The sequence below is a fragment of the Tachypleus tridentatus genome, chromosome 5 (assembly GCF_004210375.1).
Source record: "Tachypleus tridentatus isolate NWPU-2018 chromosome 5, ASM421037v1, whole genome shotgun sequence".
NCBI classification, from domain to species: Eukaryota; Metazoa; Arthropoda; class Merostomata; order Xiphosura; family Limulidae; genus Tachypleus; species Tachypleus tridentatus.
The window spans coordinates 22,252,598-22,277,383 of NC_134829.1; the positions used below are offsets into that span (position 1 = coordinate 22,252,598).

Sequence of the window (24,786 nt, forward strand, 5' to 3'; positions counted from 1 at the left end):
CATCTAGCAAGATGCTGAGAGAAAATGCAACTGTGTAAACGTGTTTTGTTTTGTAAGTGCAACCACACTACTAAAACACTCAAATCTCATATAATAACATATACATCTAGCAAGATGCTGAGAGAAAATGCAACTGTGTAAACGTGTTTTGTTTTGTAAGTGCAACCACACTACTAAAACACTCAAATCTCATATAATATTTATTCATTTACATCACCTATTTACATCAGGACAAAACACGTGAAAACATTTTGCAAAATAGTATATTATCATGCCAAAAAATTAAAATTTAAAGAAGGCTTCCTGGTGTGTGTGTGTATATACATTTAATGTCCAACATACATATTATATAGAATAGAAAATATTTATACGCTATCTCTTTGTCGAACAATTAACCAGTTAAAACTTATAGCCTTTGATCCTCAAATACTTTAAGAAACCAAAAATATGCATTTTCATTTCTCTTTTACTTTCCACGGAAAATATATAATTTTTCATACAATTTAAACAATAATACAGGTTTAAATATTATTTGAAATCAAGTTCTCCTAAATGTACGTTCCTGAAACGCGTGTTTAAGCAACTCCAGTTTTCAGAGTTCTGTTTATAATTACTTCGTGTTTTCTCTTTTCTCAGGCCAAAAGATATCGTTAAATCGCGTAACTGAGTCTGATGACTTGCGAAATGATTCTGAGTCTACAAGTTAATAGTTTTTATTAGAATTAGTTCGTAACGCAGGCACGTTACCAGTGGTCAGAAATCGTTGCTCTTGTACATGTCGCATAGCAACCGTTCTAAAGGTATACTTCCGATGGTTTTTCGGAAGAACAAATCCTCTATAGTCTTAGCGGACACAGACCGAAGAGACGGTAACGTGAGCAACAGCTTGCCGAAACGAAATGGTTGGGACGGGTACGCCGTCTGAACGTACTTTCCAAGAGTCATCTGAGCCTGGTCCTGAAGTGACGCCACCATGTGAATATCTCGCAAGCCACGGATCTCAGCTCCTCCTGACTGAAAATCTGGATTAAAAATGGAAAATAAATAAATACTTTCATCTGTGTGCATATTACTTAAAGTTTCAGAAAATTAATGAAAATTACCATGCAAATTCCTCAACCAGGTCGTTGAAGTATTAGTTGTAAATGAATTATCTGAAACAAAAAATAAAAAGGTAGGTCGAAAGAGTTTGTTTTATTTTTTAATTTCGCGCAAAGCTACACGAGGGCTATCTGCGCTAGTCGACCCTAATTTAGCAGTGTATGACTAGAGGGAAGGCAGCTAGTCATTACCACCCACTGTCAACTCTTGGGCTACTCTTTAACCAACGAATAGTGGGATTGATCGTCATATTATACCCCCCCCCCCCACACAGCAGAAAGGGCGAGCATGTTTGGTGCGACCGGGGTTTTGAGCTCGCGACCCTCGAATTACGAGTCGAGTGCCTTGACCCACCTGGCCATGTCGGGCCAGTTGAAAGAGAGATAAATGTTACGTTTTTGCTTCTCCTTATTTATAACTCAATGTTCTTCTGCTTCCTGATCCTGTTTGATCACAAAAATCCACATTTGATCCGTAATTGCTGTCCATTAATTATGATGACAAGAAACCCACTTGAAGTTAAACGTGTTCTGGTATGGGCGTTAAAATGTAATTAGAATAAAGTACAGAACAACATTTGACCTTTTTAGGTCATCTTGTAGTCCATTAAGCCGCATGACCTTATTTTAGACTATTTGGTCCCAGGTATAAGATATTTTAATTGTATCATCGTACAGTAAATGTTGTACTTTGATTGTACTTTAAAACAAACAAATGCTTGAAACTAGATACGATATCATGAGCCGACTGACACCCTAAGTCAATAAATTTGTTTGTACGAGCTACAAAACTGATTGGCTGATACTAACCTGTCTTAAATAATACGATTGCCTTCAGACATGCGTACTCGGTAGGGTCAACATTCAAGTGTTTCAGTTTGGCTATGATTTCCTGGAAACTACGAATCTCGGTCATTAAGTTCATCACCTTTACAGAAGTTGCAGGCTCGTTACCTAAACCTGAGAAGAAGGAATAACAGTTTGATATCGTATATTCAAACCCATAATAATATGGATACATACAGAAAAAGACGCCCAAGTCCTTCTGGAGAGAGTGAAAGTACATTATAAGGGACAATTAAACAACTTCATCTAATAATCACTCATTAACAAATATTTTAGAAAATTAAAGTATATAAAAACGTAGACAACAGTTCCTGTTGGATGGTAATATCGCATAATTTTCTATAGTCCTGTATATACAGTGGTTAACCAGAAACAGGATGGTAATATCGTATTATTTTTATAGTCCTGTACATACAGTAGTTATAGTGATCGTAAAATATACATGTTTTATAAGGAAATAAGCCGCTAAACCGTAATAATTTGAAGTAATCTGTTTCATTAGGAATCTAGATCTTTCAATTATACGGCATGTTTAAACCAAAAAATATTTTATGAAATTCGCACACACAAATTTAACGATCCAGTTAAATCATGTATAAATTATTTTTTTATTTTGCTTTATGTTAACCAGTCTGTGTTTTTTTGGTTAACTTCACTGAAAGTCGAAGATGTTCGTCACTAATACGTTGCCTTCAGCCCTTGTCTGTTTCACAATGAACGAATAGTCAAAGATACAAACCATTAATGATTTTAAATTAGAGTAAAAACCTTCAACTTTACCTCCAGCCGCTAGTAATGGTCCGACTTCTAGGGGTAGCAGAAACTGCGCAGCATCGAGAAGAAACAGCTCACGCCAGCCCTCCTCAAACAGAAGCAGCTAAAATAAAACAAAGGTCATTTCATAAAAACCAAGTAAAAATATTAACACCTGAAACAGCGGTATAGTTTTAGTGATTAGATCAGTACATTTTATAGGTGAATGTCGAACACAACGTTATTAGTGATAATGTAGCCATATTGCTACAAGCTAGATAATCAAAAGGATTCTAATTAATACAGTACGTATGTAAATAAATATTTGGTCCCTCGCGAGCCCCTAATTACCACTTTCCCTTTACCGTTGCTTAAACTTTGCGCCGTAACAGTCGTTGTTCTTGAAACTGTCGATATGTGTAGCGTCTCAAACTTTAGTATGTTTGTCACATCTCAACCGGCCTGATGAGACTTGGCAATGAGTTTTGTAGACACCATGTGTCTGGTATATTATTAACATGTGTTTCCCTTATTTTCGCTCGTACGTTCTTGCAATTAATTCAAACTTCAATAACTACAATAAATATAATTCAACAATAATGAAATTGTGTTTAGAAACTTCCATTTTCATTTTACTTGGCACCTTTTTGTTATTGTTGTAATAAAATGATTTATACATAAAATATAAACAGAGTTGGGTGACAGACAGGTTTAGTTTTAAGAAACAGTTACAAGCTTTAAATTTAGAATAAAGTACAAAGTTTTCGAGAATTGAGCTCTGGAAACTAATTTTTCCCAAATAATTAGTCCAATTATAATTTTTTGTGTTCCTGTGATAGTTTGTATGACAATAGTTTCTAGAACATACACTCAACCACTTGTGAACGCCTTGAAATAAGCTCCGCCTACCTGGTCTCTGATTGGTAGTCCAGTGAAAGCAGGAACTGTCTTCAGCCAACGAACATTAAGAAACAAAATTCTCGCCGCTGATTCGCAAACAACATCTGGGTTATTAAAAAAAGCGTGTCCGATGTTAAGTTTGTTCGGATACTAAATGAAAAAAGAGACATATGTGTATAAAAAACAAGAAATATCAATATACTGTGCTTATTTCATACTTAAAAGAATATATTTTGTTAATTACTATGAGTAAATCACGCAATATCAATCGAATTTATTACCAGTAGTAAACTATGGATAGAAGCTTTTTCACGAAACAGAATATACAAAAACATAACTTTTGAACTCTATTTACCTTACTAGTGAATTAAAGTTTCGTGTTTCTTATCATTTTAAACCAAGCTGACCTACTGCTATGTATCGAATTATATTTCTACAATTAAACTGAATGAACCTGGAGTTTATAATAAGGGCCAATCAGTATCAAGAACTAAGCAATTACATACACCAGAATAGATTTCATTAATGTAGCTTATACTAACAACATATAATACCATCTTTAATGTAGTACATATACTAACAATATCATTAACTTAGTTTATTATAACAACATGTAATGGTATGATTAATATAGTTTATGCTAAAAATATTTAATAGTACACTAATTTAGTTTACATTACCAACATATAAATATAACGTTAATATTTTATACTAGCGTCGTAAAACAATATCGTTAATGTAGTTTATACTAACAACATATAACAACATCATGAATACAGATTATACTTAGTTTGTATTAACAAAACGTAAGATCTAAAATATATATAAATACTGTTTTTATACCAAGTGAACTTTTAAGCTTATTGTCTTAAGACTAAAATTATAAACATTGTTCCATATACCAAATCTCTTACGAGTAACGACAAACAAATGTAAATTTCAACTGAACTTACAAGTTTAAACACATATATATACCGTATACAATACAAATACTGTAATACATGAAACTTAAGAACTTAAGTCGTGGTTTTTCAGTGTTAGAGGAAAGTGGAATGGAAATATACTTTCTGTTACAGCCAATAGAAATGAGGAATTCTCTCATTTCAAAACAGAATTAATAATCAAACACTTGAAACACGACCACTGGTTGGCATCGTAGATACTTGTATGAAAATTGGAACCAACTGACTGCTACTTGTTCCAATGTAGGAGGTTTTATAAAAAACATCGGTACTCCACTGATTTTTAAAGATTATGTGTGTACGCAAAGAAATCGCGAAATTTCAATACGTGAGAATGATACACCAATAAACGTTGTACAAAGAATTTATCAACAGATTTAGTAAGTTTATTGAGAGTGGTCTGAAACGTTCTTTTATCTACAATTTTAGTAAAGTATCAGTTTAAAAGAACCTTATGGCACTCGTTCCTTGTCACTGTATTGGAATTAGGATCAATCTCTGTGGGATTGTAAGTGTTTAGATTTTAAAGAAAAATTGGACCCATCTAAAATCCAAAACATTCGAGTTATGATAGTCTAGCTTGAAATGGAGTTAGTAAAAGATATCATTTTTCATCACGTCGGATACGAAAATTGAATTTGTGAAGAAACATAAGTTTAACGTTGGAAGTTTACATCATATCAATGTTTTGAGATTTTGGCAATTCGAACACGATCAAGTCTCCATAAGAGAGAACCCTAACCGGATGATCTGGATTTACAACTTGAAAAACCTATTGTTGAAACTATCTGAAGGTTGAAACCATTTTCTCTTTTTTAATCAACTCTAGGACGTCTCTTATTTCCCAATTTGTCCCTGTTGAAGAAAGGTACAACTTTCGACAGCGCTCGGGTTTTGGATTTTGTATTCTAGTTCTTTATATAAATGACCAATCATATACTGTCAATGCCCATAACGCAACTTAATCCTAGCTGATTGAACTCTTGCCATCAGATATACCATAGGAAAACAGAGAAATAACAGTAATTTTACGCTACGTACTTTTGGCACTGGGTGTATTATTGGAGGTGTTCTTAAGGAAAATGAAGATGGTGCTGTTGTAGTGATTGCAGTAGGGCCCGGGGCATCGGAAGCTACCGTTATGAGACTGGTAAAAGCTGGGTGGCTACTGAACGGTGGGGTGGACATCAGCTCCGTACCAGCTGTTTCCTTAAAATACATGGCAACCTGCCGCCTGATAGTGGAGTTTCGAGGTCCACGCTCATGCTGAACAGCTGTGAGAAAATAGATGCATTTTGACTAATATAAACGTTTATATTTTGTTCTTTATAAAATGTACTGAAATAACCAATAAATAGCTGTTCTATTTGAATAGTTTACCAACATAAAATAAGTTAGGCTTACTAATACTTACACGAAAATGACAACTCAATTAACAAAATAACCAGAAGTTTAAATGTAGGTACAGTCTCAGAAGAAAGAGTGGTAGAATTTCGTTATGTTCATTTCGAAAAACTGAATGAGTTCCAAAGAATAAGTACGACATATAAGGTTACAATTGTATCACGAGATTTGCAAATGAGACACGAGGTTAGAATTTTGTCACGAGGGTTAACAACCACGATAAAAACAGTTTCATTGACTGTTCTTGTTGTTCTTCTATATATTACTGCTTGGGGCTCCGTTAGAAGTTAAAAATTGGACACTAGATAATTTCATTAAATTTTGTAGTCAAAATTAATACTTTTATTTATTTATCTTTAGCAGCAAAAAACTATTAAAATTATTTTAAATGTTCTTGTAGTTATGTGTTTAATACATTAGGACTAAGAAGGGCTAAAAGAGATCAAAATTCCAAAATGAAATCCACACAAAGAGGATACAGACATCGATACAATAATATGTACTAATAACTTAAATCTATCATTAATGTAGAAAGAATAAAATAGTTGATGTTATAACCTGTGCTACTCAGTTTAATTATCTAATCAACATAAAAAGAAAGTACACGCTAGTGCACTCATTTATGCTAATTAATTGAAATTATTAATCTGTATAAAACGAACTAAGGGATGAACACGCTGGCCTATGTTATTCAAGTTTCAACGGGTCCGGCATGGTCAGGTGGGTTAAGGCGTTCGACTCGTAATCTTAGGGTCGCGGATTCGAACCCCCGTCACACCAAACATGCTCGCTCTTTCAGCCGTGGGGGCGTTATAATGTGACGGTCAATCCCAATATTCGTTGGTAAAAGAGTAGCCCAAGAGTTGTCTAACACTGCTAAATTAGGGACGGCTAGCGCAGATAGCCCTCGAGTAGCTTTGCGCGAAATTCAAAAAATAATCTTAAGTTTGAATGTTTACCTATCACGATACATAGGTTGATAACTTGTTTTACGTAATTTACCTAAATTAATTATTTATATAAAGAAATTCAGCTGTTTGTATACATTTATTTCATCCCTAATGATACACCATGTTTTTTTTATCAACATGATTATGACAAAAAAGATTAGAATTGTGCTTGAATTTAATTTTTACATCTTTAATTTTAAAAATTAATACAATTTTTCACCCCAACATTTATTTTTCTAACGGTCACATCCAAGTTAGATATGCAAGAGCTCCAAGAAGTCACATAATGAAGTTGACATTTGGATCTTACTCCCAGGTATCACCTCTCACGTGCATACCTTTCAATCATTTAGTATTCTCAACTAAACGTGGCATACACGTTTAGTAACCCTCGAGAGTGACGTAAGGGAAGTCGTTGTTCGGATCTTCTTCCACGTATCATATCTATGGAGTTTTTCCACCCACCCCCATGATTTGAACAGATACGTCAGCTGGTATTTCAAAAGCATTATGAGTTTTATTTTTAATTAAGATTTTTCCAATTAAGTGGATTTTAATTAACTTCAAAATAAAAGAAATTAACTAAAACGTTATAATTTTAATAGAATATGGGCTGATCTGATGGTGGAGTTCTGGATTTCGAAGCTGACGTGCTGGTTTTTTCGTATTCATGTGATAACATAAAATATTTGCAGAATTTTAAGCAGTGAAAGCGTCATAAAAGTAACTGTCAATTAATTTGCATGGAAATAGGGTTGTACGATGGTGTGCTGGTTGAATGCTTTCTCTCTGATCAGTAGTTGAAAATTAAAGATGGTGGTAGAAAGACTTAGTGGCTTTGTCATAAATACAAAATCCAAACTGCCATTAAGTTCAGGATAATGTGCAGCTTTGTGCTTAAGAAAATGGCCATCTATCGTCTGTCTATTATGGGCATCGAAATTCGATTTTTAGCGTTGTAAGTAACCATATTTCTGATTTTATTGTCAACCTGCTTTGTCGCTTTTAACGCAAAGATACACAATGGAGCATCTGTGCCGAATCCACCTTGGGTGTTGTTATAAGCCCACAGGTTTACCAATGAATCACTAGAGAGGGGCTGTATATTAGAAGCCTTCGCACCTTGTCTATTTGCCCACTTAACAACAGATTCATCTACCCATCAGTATATCCACGTATCTGTCCAGAATATTACTTTCACTTAGATGGAAAATTTACTTTGTTATTTAAAAGTCAAAGCCTGTTGTGGAAATAATGATGGACTTTTATAGATATGGAGTAATCATGAACTATTTGGTAAAATAAAGTTAATTACAATTATAAATAAATCGTTTTAGGCCGTATATAACTTTGTTCTAATTTTATGCTAATTTTCCCCAAATTCCTTTTTGAAATATTTCAGATAACAACAATAAAAGATAATATTTAAAAACACCTTTACTAAATGATTCGTGTCGTTGTTTTTTAATGTAAAGATTATTAACACTTAGGTTGCTTTATGGATGAACAAGTTCATTGATGAATCTTCCTATGTTTCTTTGTTTAAAAAAATTTTTTTGGCTTTAAATTTTATTCTTCAAAATTTTATTTTTTATTTCTCTCCCTGTGGTTCAACGATACGTTTGAAAGTTAATAATACCAAATTTGTGTGTTCGGTACCCGTGATGTGCACAACACAGATAGCTCATTATGTAGCAGCTTTGGGCTTAGCAACAATAACAAAAATGTTTAGGTTTTTTTAAGTAAGCTCTGAAATTTTAACATTGTATTCGATAATCGCATATGAATTTTATGTTTTAAATTAATTGTGTTAATTTTAGACAACATTTTCCGATTAAAATTAATATATTAATAATTAATATCTCATGAGCCAAGGAACCGATAGTAACCACACAATAACCGTAGAATTTAAAAGTATGCTTGTAAGAGACCTCGTGACCGTTCTTACTATATATAAGCCAGAAGTTATTCAGGTTTAACTGGACTAACCGATTCATTGGCCTATATAACACATTTCGGTTTATATACATATATATAATATCGCACGTGATGAGACTATTTTTCGCACCTGGCTTCGCCTAGCGGTCAGGCGTAAATAATAAGTTACATTCGCGCATGCGCTTTGTGTTTCCGCATATCCACCCAAGCTCACATACGTTTCAAATATTTTGATTATTAAAAGAACAAAAAAAAACCTTTTAAAATCAGTTTGTTAAAATACGGCTCTCCCTAAACGTTTGTGATCAAAATTCGTTAGAATGCAGATGTTTGCGTGATTTTTAAAAGGTCTCTTAGGTTATGATTCGTGGAAGACAAAAGATAAGCCTGAAACACTAGTTTTACACACATCTGATTTGATAACGGACAGCTAATAAGAACACAAGAACAACAACTGTAGTCTCATGTGATTTTTATCACAAACGTTAAACCTTGTGGTTGTCATTGTTACGCCAGCTGTCGGTGTTAAAACCATGCTAATTAATACGCCAGCTCTCGGTGTTAAAACCATGCTAATTGTTACGCTAGCTATTGGTGTTAAAACCATGTTAATTGTTACGCTAGCTGTTGGTGTTAAAACCATGCTAATTGTTACGCCAGCTGTCGGTGTTAAAACCATGCTAATTGTTACGCTAGCTGTTGGTGTTAAAACCATGCTAATTGTTACGCCAGCTGTCGGTTTTAAAACCATGCTAATTGTTACGCTAGCTGTTGGTGTTAAAACCATGCTAATTGTTACGCCAGCTGTAGGTGTTAAAACGATGCTAATTGTTACGCTAGCTGTTGGTGTTAAAACCATGCTAATTGTTACGCCAGCTGTCGGTGTTAAAACCATGCTAATTGTTACGCTAGCTGTTGGTGTTAAAACCATGCTAATTGTTACGCCAGCTGTCGGTGTTAAAACCATGCTAATTGTTACGCCAGCTGTCGGTGTTAAAACCATGCTAACTGTTTCTTATTTTTCACGTATATGTACCAGTTTCGTTTCGGATACGAAATGTAAAAAAAAAAAAAAACAAGAAAGAAAAGAATAAAACTCGTAGAAATAAATAAACTCATCACAATATACACATGAAACTATTATTTGCTGACAAAACTGCTAATCTAAACTACTACAGTTTGTACTGTTAGACAAACAAAGACATAATAAACATTAACAAAATTCACTCTTACCATCTTTATTCATCCCAGCCTCTAGACACCGACGAAGTCTACAAGCTCGACACTGGTTTCTGTGAGTTTTGTCAACCGGACAGTTGTTAGCACCAGCACCACGTGCTTTACAAACATATTGTCTATTTCGCCTAATCGATCGCTGGGAAGAAAAGGTTATTACTTTATTATGGAGCGATAGATATTAAATTTGATGTGTAGTTCATCATAACGCAATTTGATTGTAATACGATTTTTTTTTTACAGTTCAAGCTTTATAGTTTGACTAACAAAATGGCGCATGTAAAATCAAATAATGCGTGAACTTTATTTAATTTGTTAAATGTTTCGTTACATTTAAAATGAGTGGGTATTAAAATATATTAAAACTGTACGAAAAAGCTTTGAACTCACCTTGAAAAATCCTGCACACCTAGAAGAGAAGAAATAAGAACACATTTTAATTGCATTTAGATAAAGAGATGTTACACTCAACGTTAACGTATCCTTTAGAGCAAAAACATTGGTTTGAACTAAAAACAAGCAGGTAACATAATATACAGAACTTTTAAGGTATTAAGAACAAACATGAAGCCCATACAACCCATATCAGTGATAAATTAAAAAAAAAACGACAAGACTTCTTGTAGTACAGAACTGCGTGTTATGTGTATGGTGTTTAAGCTGTGTTTCACCCACCATAGTAAATTTATGTTTATATAGGATATTCGTATATAAATAAATGTATATTTTTAATATCTTATACAGCTTGACTGCTGAATAATTCATAAAACTAAATCAGTAAAATCAATGGTACATATTCTATCATCTTTTAAAACATTAGGCTTACTCTACTGAGTAAAGGACAGCTAAAGACAACATATAAATTTAAGTTCACTGGTGAGTAAAATGCAACCTAAATCACCATAAATAACGACATTTTATTATTTTTTACAACATACAAAATAATTTCGATTATAAATTTCTTGATACAAAGTTTCGGTACGGCATTACAACAACACATATTTTAACAGTTCCACAAACTGCCCTCTATTCAATTAAAATTGCTTCTGGCAGAGTCATCAGTTCGAGATTTTTTTGTGATAAGTAAATCGTGAAGCAAAAGATACGCCATCAGATCAGCTTTCTAACACTACAATATTGTACAACATCCAAAAATCTGTTACATCACTTCCTTTGCTTATTTGTTTCAATTTATTGTTTATAACAATGTTTCAGATATTTTATGTCAAGTCATACTATGTATCACTATTTCGTACACCGTTTTAATTCATTATAATATTAGTCGCTTAAATGGAAATAAATAAGAAATTGCCAAATATGTGTCAACGAGAGGAAATGTCAGACACAAGCACCACATATTTGACAGATGTATTTTTAACCGGAGTCAGATAAGAAAGGAGCTAAGTCACAGACTGGCTCCGCATATTTATCAGACGTATAACGTACTACAGTAGGTAAGAAAGGAGCTAAGTCACAGACTGGCTCCGCACACTTAACAGACATATAGTGTAACCACGCCAGGTATGAAAATAATCTATATCGGTATCTCGTCCCTAACGTGTAACAGATTCATATGGTACCACAATGGATAAGAAAGGAGCTATGTCAGAAACTGGCCCATCATACTTAATAGACTTTTATATTTTGTTTGTTTGGAGTTACGCACAAAGCTACACAAAGGACTATCTGTGTTCTGCCCACCACAGGCAGATTTGTATGCATTATGTCACTGTCAGCTGAGCAAAACTGAATCAGCGAATGATTCTTTGTGTGTCTCAAAGGATTTTATCCCGTTTTCAGGTGGAAAAAGAATTTAATTCAGCAGCTGTTTTCTCCATATCTGACTAAATGAAGTATCATACCTTTATGTGAAACAAAGAAGAGAGAATCGTAACATAATCTGATATTTATCAAACTCAGAAGTTAGCTTAAAGTGAAAAAGATAGCCAAGTCAAACCATAATCGATTATATTTCTTGGTTCAATCCCATAATAAATTTGCTTTCTGTACTTTTTTTACCTAACATTGCTGATAGACCGAATGCAGCCAAGTTGTCAACGTGTTGGACCGTGCGTCTGAGTTTAGTGGTACACACACACACACACAAACACGTTCCGTATTTTGAGGCAGTAGGCGCGTTGGAAGAGTCAAACCCTACTGTTCAATTAGAATAAACCGCGCGTTGATGGTGGATTATTGTGACCAGATGTCCTCCATTTACTCAATCATCTCAAAACTAGGGTCAACTAGCGCACATAACTCATAGTAGTTTTGCATAAAAAACTCTAAAAAAAACATGCAATCTCAACTTTGTTTAATCTCGTGAAGAGTTTACAATCTCAATTTTCTCCATTAAGGGCCTCTTAAAATAGTGATTTTAATTTGTACTATTGTACGTATTTATAAGTATGGTTATGTATTAACCTGAAACATAGACAGATAACAAAGCTTTGACAAAATTTTGCTTTATTAGATTTCCTTCGTCCTTTCTTTTGATAACGTTCAAATGAAAATTTTTTCTCCAATCTCACAAGACAATTTAAATTCATTTTTGTGTAGCCTAATTGTTTTTCAAGTAAACTTACACAAGCAAAAACAATCACTGTATAGCATGAACAAATGTTAATAACAGATAAACTTCTTATAACCATAACAGTCGACTGGGCTTAATATGTCTTTTCAAATGTACAGTGGAGAAGGCTTCACGAATTTCGAATCGTCCTAAGTACGAATTAGTTAACAAAAAATTCTAAACTGAGCACATCCAACCACAGCTGCTCGCCATAGCCACCCGGATTTTAGCCTAGTGTCACCATTTGATTGGTCGACATATATAAAAGTAAGAATCAATATCCAGTACGTGAATGGTCCCTCTACTGCTACATTACACTTAGACATTATATCCCATCAGAATCCCCAGGGTAGGGCATATGTTGAAGAGGATAGAGGGGTGGAAAAGAGCAAACTGGTTTTACGTCTTAGCATGATTACTACTGCGTGCAATCGACAGCCACCAGCGGTTTCTTGTTTTTGTCACCAAACACTCTTGTTCCCCCTGTTAGAGAGAAAGAGAGAGAGAACCGTTGCAGTGTTGAAGACGCTCTAACTACAGCGAAAAGCCAAAACCGTTCGTGAAGCTTTTGTCCTGGCGAAGCGTGTCATTGTCGAGATGTGTTGTAAAATTGAAAACGGAATCAATTAGGCCACATATGGTGTGTGTGAGGGGGGTGATGTAATTTATTAGGTGTATTTCTGTGGAGGGGTTTGATATAACTTATTAGGTTTGATACGGTGTGTAGAGGTTAAAGTAGTTTAATAGGTGTGTTACGGTGTGTGTGTGGGGTAGTTGTTATAATTTATATAGGTTTGATACGGTGTGTAGAGGTAAAGTAGTTTAATAGGTGTGTTACGGTGTGTGTGTGGGGTAGTTGTTATAATTTATATAGGTTTGATACGGTGTGTAGAGGTAAAGCCAGTTTAATAGGTGCGTTACGGTGCGTGTGTGGGGGTAGTTGTTATAATTTATATAGGTTTGATACGGTGTGTAGAGGTTAAAGTAGTTTAATAGGTGTGTTACAGTGTGTGTGGGGGGGGGTAGTTGCTATAATTTATTTCGGTTTGATACGGTGTGTGGAAGTTGAAATAATTAAATTGGTGGATTATAATACGAGTCTGTGCGTGTGAGGGGGCTGGTGTAATTTATCAAGTATGAGGTAGTGTGTGGGGAGTTAAGATAATTTATTAGATTTTATATATTGTGTGGAGGCTGACGTAATTTATTAGGTGTGATATGGTGTGGAGGGTGCTGTAACTCGTCAGGCATATTTGATAATTAGGCTACGTCTTATTGTTCATATTTTAATATCAAGCGTTTTTTGAATTTATATTAAATTAGGTGATTGTTTTCCCAGAGTTCTATTAAAATAATTAACATGAAGTATTGCTCTCGAAAAAAAATCAGGCATGTTAATAAATATGGTGAGTTTCGAGAGTCCAAATGAAGTTCACAGTTTTAACATTCTAACTTCTAACATAAACCAATGTATTGAGCTTCAAGTAATATTAATATTAAGGAATTTGAATCATATTTTATGAATTTGTTAAGCCTTTAAAAATGCAGATAACATAATGTTAATACGAAACAATTCTACCTAGATTGGCTCAGGCATATACAGGTTATTAGGGAGCTTGACTCGCAATCTGAGTGTCGGGGGTTCGAATCCCGTCCAACCAAGCATGCTTACCCTTTCAGCCATGTGTGCATTATAATGCCACGATTAATCTCACTTTTCGTTGGTAATAGAATAGGCTAACAGTTGACGGGTGGTTGGTAATAAATGTGCTCGTGAAGCTTTGCGCGAAATTCAACACCTAACAATCTCACTAGATTTGCGGGTTTCCATAAAATTAAAACCTAAAGTTCTCCATAGACATCGTAACGATAATTACAAAAAACTAACAATTTTTGGTGAAATCTCTTTTCACGATTATAACTGGATAAAGTGTCACAAAGTTACTTCCCAGCTGAAGTGAACATGATTTTGAAACGTATATAGTTTTAATGAAAAGTTTTAAATATTCAGAATCTTTCACTGAGTCCACGTAGGGTTATTAAAACCAAGTTTTTGTGAAGCACAAGTCTGCATTTCCAAAATTAAAATAATTGTTAATTCATATTCGCAAACTTCAGCAGTCCTTGTTTTTACTCAATTACTCTCCCGATTAAAAAAACTGAAACTTAATTTTTATTAATTAACTATCTGATGATAGATGAATACAAAATAATTCTAATCGCAGAACCCGAAATTCATAAGTCCAATTGTCCTAGGCCTAACATTAATTAAGTATGGCCTATATACGATGAAGAGATAAACTAATATATTTTAATATATTGTTGTACAAAATGTCCAATAAAGCATATTTACATCTGCCTTTTGTTCACATTCGATGAAATAGAATACGCGCACAAAACTTAGTTTTGTTATTATTATAGATATTTTAGTGCTTTAGTTATGGTATTGAGAATAAAATTAACCAACTAAGCACTTTCATAAAATATCTTACCCGTCACATGCAAAAATTCCATAGTGTTTTCCAGAGGAGTGGTCATGACATACTTTACATGGAATGTCCAGTAAAATTCGACCTGGAAATAAATTATTTATGATTACTAGAAATTTATTTTTTTAGAAAATAACCGTGTTATTATTATTTTGCTTTCAATATCTTTGTCTCAAAATTGTTATTATGAAAATTATTAATTGATTTTCATTTTCCTATGTGCCATTGTTTCGGGTATATTCTGATACTGAAAATTGCTAAAAATAAAAAAAAACAAACAAACAGATAAATAAATAGTACCATAATTTTTAAATGGGGTATAAACTCCATGATATAGATTTAAATATCGGTTTTATTTTTTAGTTATTTTTATCTATGAAACCACAATATTATCGATTTATACGTATACAAAGTCATGTGTTTATTAGATATTGTGTTTCAGATTTACATGCTAAAATATCACCTGTATTAATTAAATGATAAATATAATTATCTTAAGAGTTTAGCTTCATATCGCTACTTAAAAAACGGTTGTTTTGTTGAGCCATTGCAGTTAGCCTTATAAGTCCGCTATGCTCCAGATTAAATGCTTTGTAGTTCTAAATGCTAATGACTGTAAAGCTAAATAAAACATTATGTGACGCAAATGGACAACAAAGTTCCAGTTCGTCGTGTTGAAACACTTTTGTAGACTCACCACATCATTACAGTTCATTTTACCTCCTTCAGTCATGCTCTGTCTGACAACCATAATCTTTAACAATAGCTCTGTAATGTAGTTTCCGTTTCGAAAGGATCCGCCGTAAGATTGTCAGGTCTAAGATAATCACACATCTCTGCGTACGTTATCTAATCCGTTTAATGTATAAGGATTACGATTATTCGGCGCCAATTCCAACAGTTCGAATACACGGCACTACATCGGGAGACTTGAAAGGCATGTATTCGTACGAAATAACATTAATTTCCGTATCATCTTCCAGATGCTTGTGATGTGAAACATTTGAACGAATTTGTGGTGGAAGCAGCTCGTGTATCATGTGACTTGTGTCACTTTACAGACAAAGATTCTTTTTGTTGCGTTTCGTACTGATATCTGGTGTGAATGGAAGAGTTTTTCACTTACCCTTTGTGCTCATAGGTTCTCACCTGTTACAGAAAGCTGCATTTTGCTTACCTCGGTTGAAGTGTTACTTGTTACAGACCTATTTCTGAATTGTTTTACCATGTCGCTAAGTGCAAGAAACATTCCCGTCTTGGAAATTCTAAACCTCAGGTCTGAATAGATATTTATGGTTTGATTGTACGTATGTTTTGTATCAGAAGGGGCTGTTACACACCAGCCCCTGTGTAAAAGCGATTAATTTCCTCTAACATCACACTACCGACGCAAAACCTAACAGGGTCAAAATGTAGTTATGATGCATGCTTTCACACCGTAACTTTATATCGAATGTGGTTTTCACGTGACTTGATGAACTGCATATTCAAAACTGTTTTTAAAACATCAACCCTCTGTATGGAACTGGAGTTACGGCTGTGATAAGTTTCAGATAAGCGTTTTAGTAGTTTGACAGACGCAAATTCGTTATAATTGATAACTCTGAAAAATATAGCATTTCTTTTTATTAGTTTTGTATTTTTAATGTAATGTTTGTTTGTTTATTTTTGAAATTCGCACAAAGTTACTCGAGGACTATCTGTGCTAGCCGTCCCTAATTTAGCAGTGTAAGACTAGAGGGAAGGCAGCTAGTCATCACCACCCACCGCCAACTCTTGGGCTACTCTTTTACCAACGAATAGTGGGATTGATCGTAACATTACAACGCCCCCATGGCTGAATGGACGAGCATGTTTGGCGCGACGGGGATGCGAACCCGCGACCCTCAGATTACGAGTCGCACGCCTTAAAACACTTGGTCATGCCGGGCCCTTGATGTAATGTTTCTAGGATATATATATAAAACCTTTTTATTCTGTATCTAGTTGGCTTCTGTGCAATGTTTTAAGAAGCAAACCTGCAGAAATAAATTTAAAAGTGAGATAAAAATATGTAGTTATATATCAATTTTTTGTTTTACAGAATAATCCTAACACTGAAATATAATACTCCAGCTAAGGAAATGTCATTAAACTACTATCAAACAATACGTATGTAAAATAAGTGATGGTGTTTTTCACTGACCACACAAGATTTATTGCATAGTTGTAAGTTTCAGAAAAACTGGTAACATTTTTAACCCACAATGTAGATAAATACTGTCACTTTGTTGTTGTTTTTCTAACACTATTGTACATTATTACAATTTATTAAGCTGTATTTCACATGCAGCTTGATAAATTCTAATAATGTGAATGCGATGGCCGTTTTCAATACTGTTTTCATGTATCTGTTGTTGAACACAAAGCTTTAGATTGTTGATACCCACGCTGTACTTACCGTGGGGATAGAACCCCGAATTTAAACGCTATAATCCTGAAACTTACTGGTGAGTCACCAGGGAGCTTGATAAAAGCAAAAGTGTATATTTACATGGCAGCCGTTTATTTATAGCTTAATCTTGTGAAAAACGTGCTGAGGTTTTAGCCCACGTGTGTTGTACGAATAAATACGAAGCAATAAGAGAAATTTAAAACCGTAACCAAAATGACGTAAATAGTTGTTTGTTTTTTATTGAGCAAATATTAGAATTTCCAAAACAATTGAGGTTTTTTTATGTGTTATAAAAATAAATAACCCTAATCAATAACCGTTTTAATTATATTCACAACTACATAGGCCTTTTACTTTTCCGTCGTTTTATTTGTTTATTTCTCTATATTACCAGACCCTGCATGGCCAGGTGGGTTAAGACGTGCGACCCGTAATCTGAGGGTCGCGGGTTCGCATCCCCGTCTCACCAAACATACCCGCCTTTTATCCGTGGGGGCGTTATAATGTTACATTCAATCCCACTATTCGTTGGTAAAAGAGTAGCCCAAGAGTTGGCGGTAGTGACTAGCTGTCTTTCCTCTAGTCTTACACTGCTAAATTAGGGACGGCTATCGCAGATAACCCTCGAGTAGCTTTGCGCGAAATTAAAAAACAAACAAACTCTATAATACCGACTTCTTTTGTCTGCCTTGTTAAGAATTTCGTCGCGGTAAGGACACAGGTCCTCCACGTTATAACTGTGTTAATATTTTAATACATACTACCTTGGTTTTCAGCTAAGAGAATCCCCTCAAATGCACCTAACAAGCTTCATCAATATTCCAAATATGTTAAAACAAGACGTAAAAGTTTTCTTGACATCCGTTCCCTAAGGCTCTAACCTATCTAAGTACCATATTTGAGGGGGGAGGGATGCTTGAACATGATTGTTGGAGCTAATGAGAGGTAGGGGTTAACTTTTGGATATGCATGTCAAGGAAATTAGAGGATGTGCTTGTTAACAGTGCGGAAACTTTTGCCAATGTTGGTTCGCAATAAAAGGGACTGTGATAAAGTAGCTGACATCATCACGGAAGTTGTTGACGACAAAAACTTGAAATTGGCACCCTAAACAGAAACATGTGGTATTTCAACCAGGTGCTTTTTATAGCTCGCCTCACATGCGCTTCAGATTGTCCATAACGCACGTGCGTAAAGCTATCCTCGCAAAACACTATTGCTCACCGTGTACCTGATGGTCATTTTGTCATTCTCTAGAGGTAAAGGTGGATCATCTGCCCAGTAGTAATTAAATCTCGGCGCGTGGCGCGTGTTACGCTTGACTTAAGAACCACGAGCCGACGTTCCGGTGTAATTTTGTATAATGGTTGTATTAGCGTCGATACGGTCTGCATGATTGAATTATGTGGCTACATATAGGATTTGATCAGGCTAAATAACCAAGAATACAAAAAAATGTATCGTGTATTCGACCCATCCCAGTATATCTGTTCTTGTAAACCGACACTTTGAGATTAAGTTATTGAAAATCACCTTTCAATATAATACAGTAAATCTGTATAATAAAACAACAAGTTTAATTAAGAAACGGCTATCTAGTTGCTAAGCGATGTATCTTAGCATCCATAAAAGGAGCGAGATGAATAAGATATCTAGGAGGTACTTACAATGCACGTATTTATGGTTATAGAAATGGTGAGTCGAAAAGAGTGGCTAGATGGTACTAAAATGTATATCTTTCTGGTTAAAAAATTGTGAGCTTATTAGTGTAACTAGGTGGTGATTACATATATAAAGAAGCAGTGAATTGAATAGAGTGGCAAAATGTGACAGTGATATAAAGTACATAATGTGGTTAATAGATGTGATGAATTGATCAGGGTGGCAAAATGTGACAGTGATATAAAGTACATAATGTGGTTAATAGATGTGATGAATTGATCAGGGTGGCAAAATGTGACAGTGATATAAAGTACATAATGTGATTAATAAATGTGATGAACTGATCAGGGTGGCAAAACGTAACAGTGATATAAAGCACATAATGTGGTTAATAAACGTGATGAACTGATCAGGGTGGCAAAACGTGACAGTGATATAGTGATATAAAGCACATAATGTGGTTAATAAAGACGTGTGATGAACTGATCAGGGTGGCAAAATGTGAAACTGATCAGTGACAGTGATAAAAGCACATAAATGTGGTTAATAGATGTGATGAATTGATCAGGGTGGCAAAATGTGACAGTGATATAAAGTACATAATGTGGTTAATAAATGTGATGAATTGATCAGGGTGGCAAAATGTAACAGTGATATAAAGTACATAATGTGGTTAATAAATGTGATGAATTGATCAGGGTGGCAAAATGTGACAGTGGTATAAAGTACTTTATGTGATTAATAGATGTGATGAATTGATCAGGGTGGCTGAGTGATAGTGGTTCTATGTACTTTGGTGTTTGTAGAAATGGTACGTTGAACAGGGTGGCTAGATATTATTGCTGTTGTATACAAATGTGTATATATATTATATATATATATATATATACACACACCACTTTTGATATATATATATATATATATCAACATTTCATAAAAATCCACTTCACCATTAGTTTAACATTGTATTTTAATCGATTACTTACAGTCCAGTTGGAATATTAAACATATATATATGAGTTATGGATGCGTATCATCTAGTGTAAAATGCCATTCTGAAATGTTTCATATACAACATTTGTAAATTAATGCTAGTTTACATTGTGAAAATACAATAGAAATCGATCCCAATTCTCTTATATTTTTATGCCGAAGATATTGCAAAACTGAATGTCACACACACACATATATATATTAAACCAAGGTTTAAATTTTTAAGTAATTTATCATTCAACAATTTTATATCCTCTAATATAACATGTTATAAATAATTAAAACTTGAAACCGTCAGTACTTGGTAAAACTGTAATTTCAGAATTGAGTTAAACAAAGACAGCTCTCACTTACACAAGGAGTTTGTTTTTATAACAACAACGGTTTTGCTGGTAAAAGTCTGTGACTAAAGAAACCTTTTATTGACGAAATTCTGATCGTCAGAAATGAAATGTTTATAAAACATGCAATTGTTTTTGTTGTCCTCAATTCTGTAATATATACTTCTTCAGTCATAAGACACTAAATGTTTATAAAACGTACAATTGTTTTTGTTTTCCTCAATTCTGTAATATATATTGTTCAGCCATAACACACTAAATGTTTATGAAACGTAGAGTTGTTTTTGTTTCCTCAATTCTGTAATATATATTGTTCAGCCATAAGACACTAAATGTTTATGAAACGTAGAGTTGTTTTTGTTTCCTCAATTCTGTAGTATATATTGTTCAGCCATAACACACTAAATGTTTATGAAACGTAGAGTTGTTTTTGTTTCCTCAATTATGTAGTATATATTGTTCAGCCATAACACACTAAATGTTTATGAAACGTAGAGTTGTTTTTGTTTCCTCAATTCTGTAGTATATATTGTTCAGCCATAACACACTAAATGTTTATGAAACGTAGAGTTGTTTTTGTTTCTCAATTCTGTAATATATATTGTTCAGCCATAACACACTAAATGTTTATGAAACGTAGAGTTGTTTTTGTTTCCTCAATTCTGTAATATATATTGTTCAGCCATAACACACTAAATATTTATGAAACGTAGAGTTGTTTTTGTTTCCTCAATTCTGTAATATATATTGTTCAGCCATAACACACTAACTGTTTATGAAACGTAGAGTTGTTTTTGTTTCCTCAATTCTGTAATATATATTGTTCAGCCATAACACACTAACTGTTTATGAAACGTAGAGTTGTTTTTGTTTCCTCAATTCTGTAATATATATTGTTCAGCCATAACACACTAAATATTTATGAAACGTAGAGTTGTTTTTGTTTCCTCAATTCTGTAATATATATTGTTCAGCCATAACACACTAATCAGATTCCGTTTAAGCTCATATACACAAGTCCGTAAATCAGGTAAACTTTTTGCTGAAAGGAGACATTTTTTCTAAAAACCTATTTTTAAAAACAAATGTCTTAGCTTCGTAATTGTGCCTAAGCCTCGTCAGTAAACAATAACTTTGGTTAATATGTGACAGTATTTGTTAGAATATCTTCTCAATAACGAGACTGCTAATATTCATTGCCAGCATAACAGTCATCTCAGTAACTTACTGTAATTTAAATATTAATTGAAGACCTTATGATTATGCTGGTAGTTAATATGGTAACATTAGTTATTATATTAATATAATTATACTTACAAGGTACTTAAGCATTTTGTGTATTTTCTGGGAAGGAAATTATACTGATAATGGAATGTATGTGAAAAGTCATTATGTTTTGTTTTGTTTTTGGAATTTCGCACAAAGCTACTCGAGGCTATCTGTGCTAGCCGTCCCTAATTTAGTAGTGTAAGACTAGAGGGAAGGCAGCTAGTCATCACCACCCACCGCCACCTCTTGGGCTACTCTTGTACCAAAGAATAGTGGGATTGACCGTCACATTATAACGCCCCCACGGCTGTGAGGGCGAGCATGTTTGGCGCGACGCGGGCGCGAACCCGCGACCCTCGGATTACGAGTCGCACGCCTTACGCGCTTGGCCATGCCAGGCCCAAAAAAGTCATTATACATGATAAGATGAACAGTTCATTACGATAACTCTTACCACTGTTCGAAACGAAGATGGGCGTGTTTGTAAAAATTAGCTTCTAAAAGAAATCGTCTATCGTGTTCATATTATTCTGAATATACTATATATGTAACACATTTGGGAGGTTTGCAGAATAATACTTCCTTACTCGTTTTTACACTGAAAGACGAACAGACAGACAGAGAAAAAGAGCGAGAAGTGAAGTTTCTAAAATGTAACATGATCTATTTAAACTACTGAACAGCCTCCGTCCGTTGTACAGCGGCGAGTCTGCTGACTTAGAGCGATAGAAACAGTGTTCCGATACCTGTGGTTGGCACAGCACAGATATCTAGTTGTGTTGTTTTGTGCTTAACAAAAAAAGAATGCCCCCATTGGCACAAAGATATGCTTTCAGACTTACATCTCTAGAAACCGGGTTTCGATACCCTTGGTGGGCAGAGTACATATAGCCCGTTATGTAACTTTGTGCTTACCTATAAACAAATAAACAAATAAGCTATAGAAGATAAAATTGTCCTCTGGTGGAAATGTTAAAACATTTCATTATTCTGAATTGAGGTCTAAGAATCTTTTTTTCCTTTTTCAACAATTATACTGAATGTTTTGTTTTTTTTTCTCTCTGAAATACATTAAGTTCCATTCGTTTTATTTACAGATTTCGAGAATTGTACAATATTTGCGCTTACTTCTACAGTTTGTGTCGGGCGTGGTCAGGTGATTAAAATAACAGAGTTGTGGATCTGAGGGTTTATGTTTCGTGTTCCTTTGCCATCCGTTACCACAGACATGCGCTCCGTACTTTGAAGCCTTAGGTAAGCACAAGAAAAGACGATCAAGTCACATTAAATGTCAGACAAGGTGGACACTATTGACTAATCGCCTTCCATCTAAGCTCTCTGTTCAAAATTAGGTGCGACTCTCTGTTGAGAGCCGTAGGAGGACTTTGTTTGAAACATTTAAATACTATAGATTCTACATTAATGGATTTGCAGTTCCGTATTTTTAATGGGGGTTTGACTTTAGCTTAAAATTCTGTAGATAACCCACTTATGTCCTTCTTCAATAACCTATATAAGATAGGGGTTTTACTTTTCGTACTTGAGTATGGGAGCGTATTATACTAATATAATAATAAGTTGGAAACAACGATTTATAAGTATAGTGAGTAATTTATTTTGGGAGAACATAGTACATGTTTTGATAGAATACGGGTATGTCTTCTTTAGGTATTATTGTTATTATTTACTCATGCTAGATTTTATATACTATCCGTATAATTGGAATTACAAGCAATAACTCATTCAGTTATAACGAACGTCTCAGTGAAACGTCCTTTTAACAAAGAAAACACAATCACGAACATGCTGAAAAGAACAAGATCTATCATAATAATTATTATCATAATTATTAAGAGTTTAGAAAAATTAACACGAATGTGTTTCAACCTACTTGATGTTCCTGGAGGCTTTGTTGTCACTGACGAAGTCATCACTAAAATGAGTTTGAAAAAGTTCCGCAAAAACAGTGTGTCCAAAGGCGTATCAAATGAAATTGACCTCACAGCATCTGCTATTATAACATGTGAGTGTAAATAGCGAGAAAACAAAGAAGCAATGGACACCGGTCTGAGAAGAGCAAGCAGTGAATCGACCCGATTTTTAGTGTGCTGCCCTTTGCATGACCACGGAAAGAGTGTTTAACAAATGACGTCGGTAGGTTATGATTTCAGGATCTCTGTCTGGTTGAGTGACCTCAGAGGGAATCTCTGATTTCGGAGTTCATCAAGTAAGCAGATGCACTCATAGATTGGCAGGAGAGGGGGGGGGTCTGCTCGTGCCAAAGCCACGCCGTAGAGATCTGCCATTGGTTGGATCAGAACAATGGAGGCTTATGCTCTGTAAGTTGAGACCTGCCCACCGTAGTCCCATGGTTTATCGATGAATATTTGATGTGTGGTTTCCCGTCTTGATCTATGCGGGCAGTTTGTCAGAATAATTGGGAAAAAATCAACGCCACTATAACCCAGTTGATGTTATAGGATAGCAGTTAGTGTAGTTAATTGTTTGCCTTTTTTTTTTGCACGAAGAGTAACAAGCTAAACTTCTTCACACATTATTATTCAAACAGGTTTGTTAATTTTGTTACACACAGAATAATATAAAACTGTACAACTACTGCACAAAAAACTTTAAATAAATTACTCGTATAAATTTTTTAGCATTACACGTTTGAATTGAGAACATATTACTAAAAATCTATTTCAGTCATCGATGATATAGTTCACTGAGTATTGATGGATAGCTCGAGACACTAGTTAGCACTTACCAAAGTCACAAGATTTAGAATTTTGATTAGCGCTGACAAAGTTCACACGATATACGATACTACTCAGCGCTAACAAAATCGACATAGATGCTGGGCATTGCTGATAAAAGTCACATCTTGGCACAGAATACTGTATTGCTGATAAAAGACGTCTGGCACAGAATACTGGT

General features: G+C 34.5%; 1 protein-coding gene across 1 annotated transcript; it reads right to left on the reverse strand.

Annotated features, from left to right (window-relative positions):
- Positions 1–221: 221 nt before the first annotated feature.
- tll (nuclear receptor subfamily 2 group E member tailless) lies at positions 222–24,034 on the reverse strand. Its single transcript, XM_076500719.1, has 9 exons — positions 23,741–24,034; positions 15,154–15,235; positions 10,480–10,498; positions 10,087–10,228; positions 5,603–5,835; positions 3,609–3,749; positions 2,727–2,823; positions 1,911–2,060; positions 222–1,022 (listed from the first exon to the last, which is right to left on the reverse strand). Exons 1-9 carry the CDS (start codon positions 23,778–23,780, stop codon positions 754–756), a joined length of 1,173 nt encoding a protein of 390 aa, XP_076356834.1. The 5' UTR covers positions 23,781–24,034; the 3' UTR covers positions 222–753.
- Between the last annotated feature and the right edge of the window lie 752 nt (positions 24,035–24,786).

What these genes read in the sequence shown, in the direction of transcription:
- tll (XM_076500719.1), bottom strand. Translation starts at nt 23,780, where the DNA reads ATGACTTCGTCAGTGACAACAAAGCCTCCAGGAACATCAA. An exon ending in ACCATTACTAGCGGCTGGAG is followed by an intron (nt 2,061 to 2,726) that starts GTAAAGTTGAAG and finishes CCTTCTTCTCAG; the next exon opens with GTTTAGGTAACGAGCCTGCA. An exon ending in AATCGTATTATTTAAGACAG is followed by an intron (nt 1,023 to 1,910) that starts GTTAGTATCAGC and finishes TTTTTAATCCAG; the next exon opens with ATTTTCAGTCAGGAGGAGCT.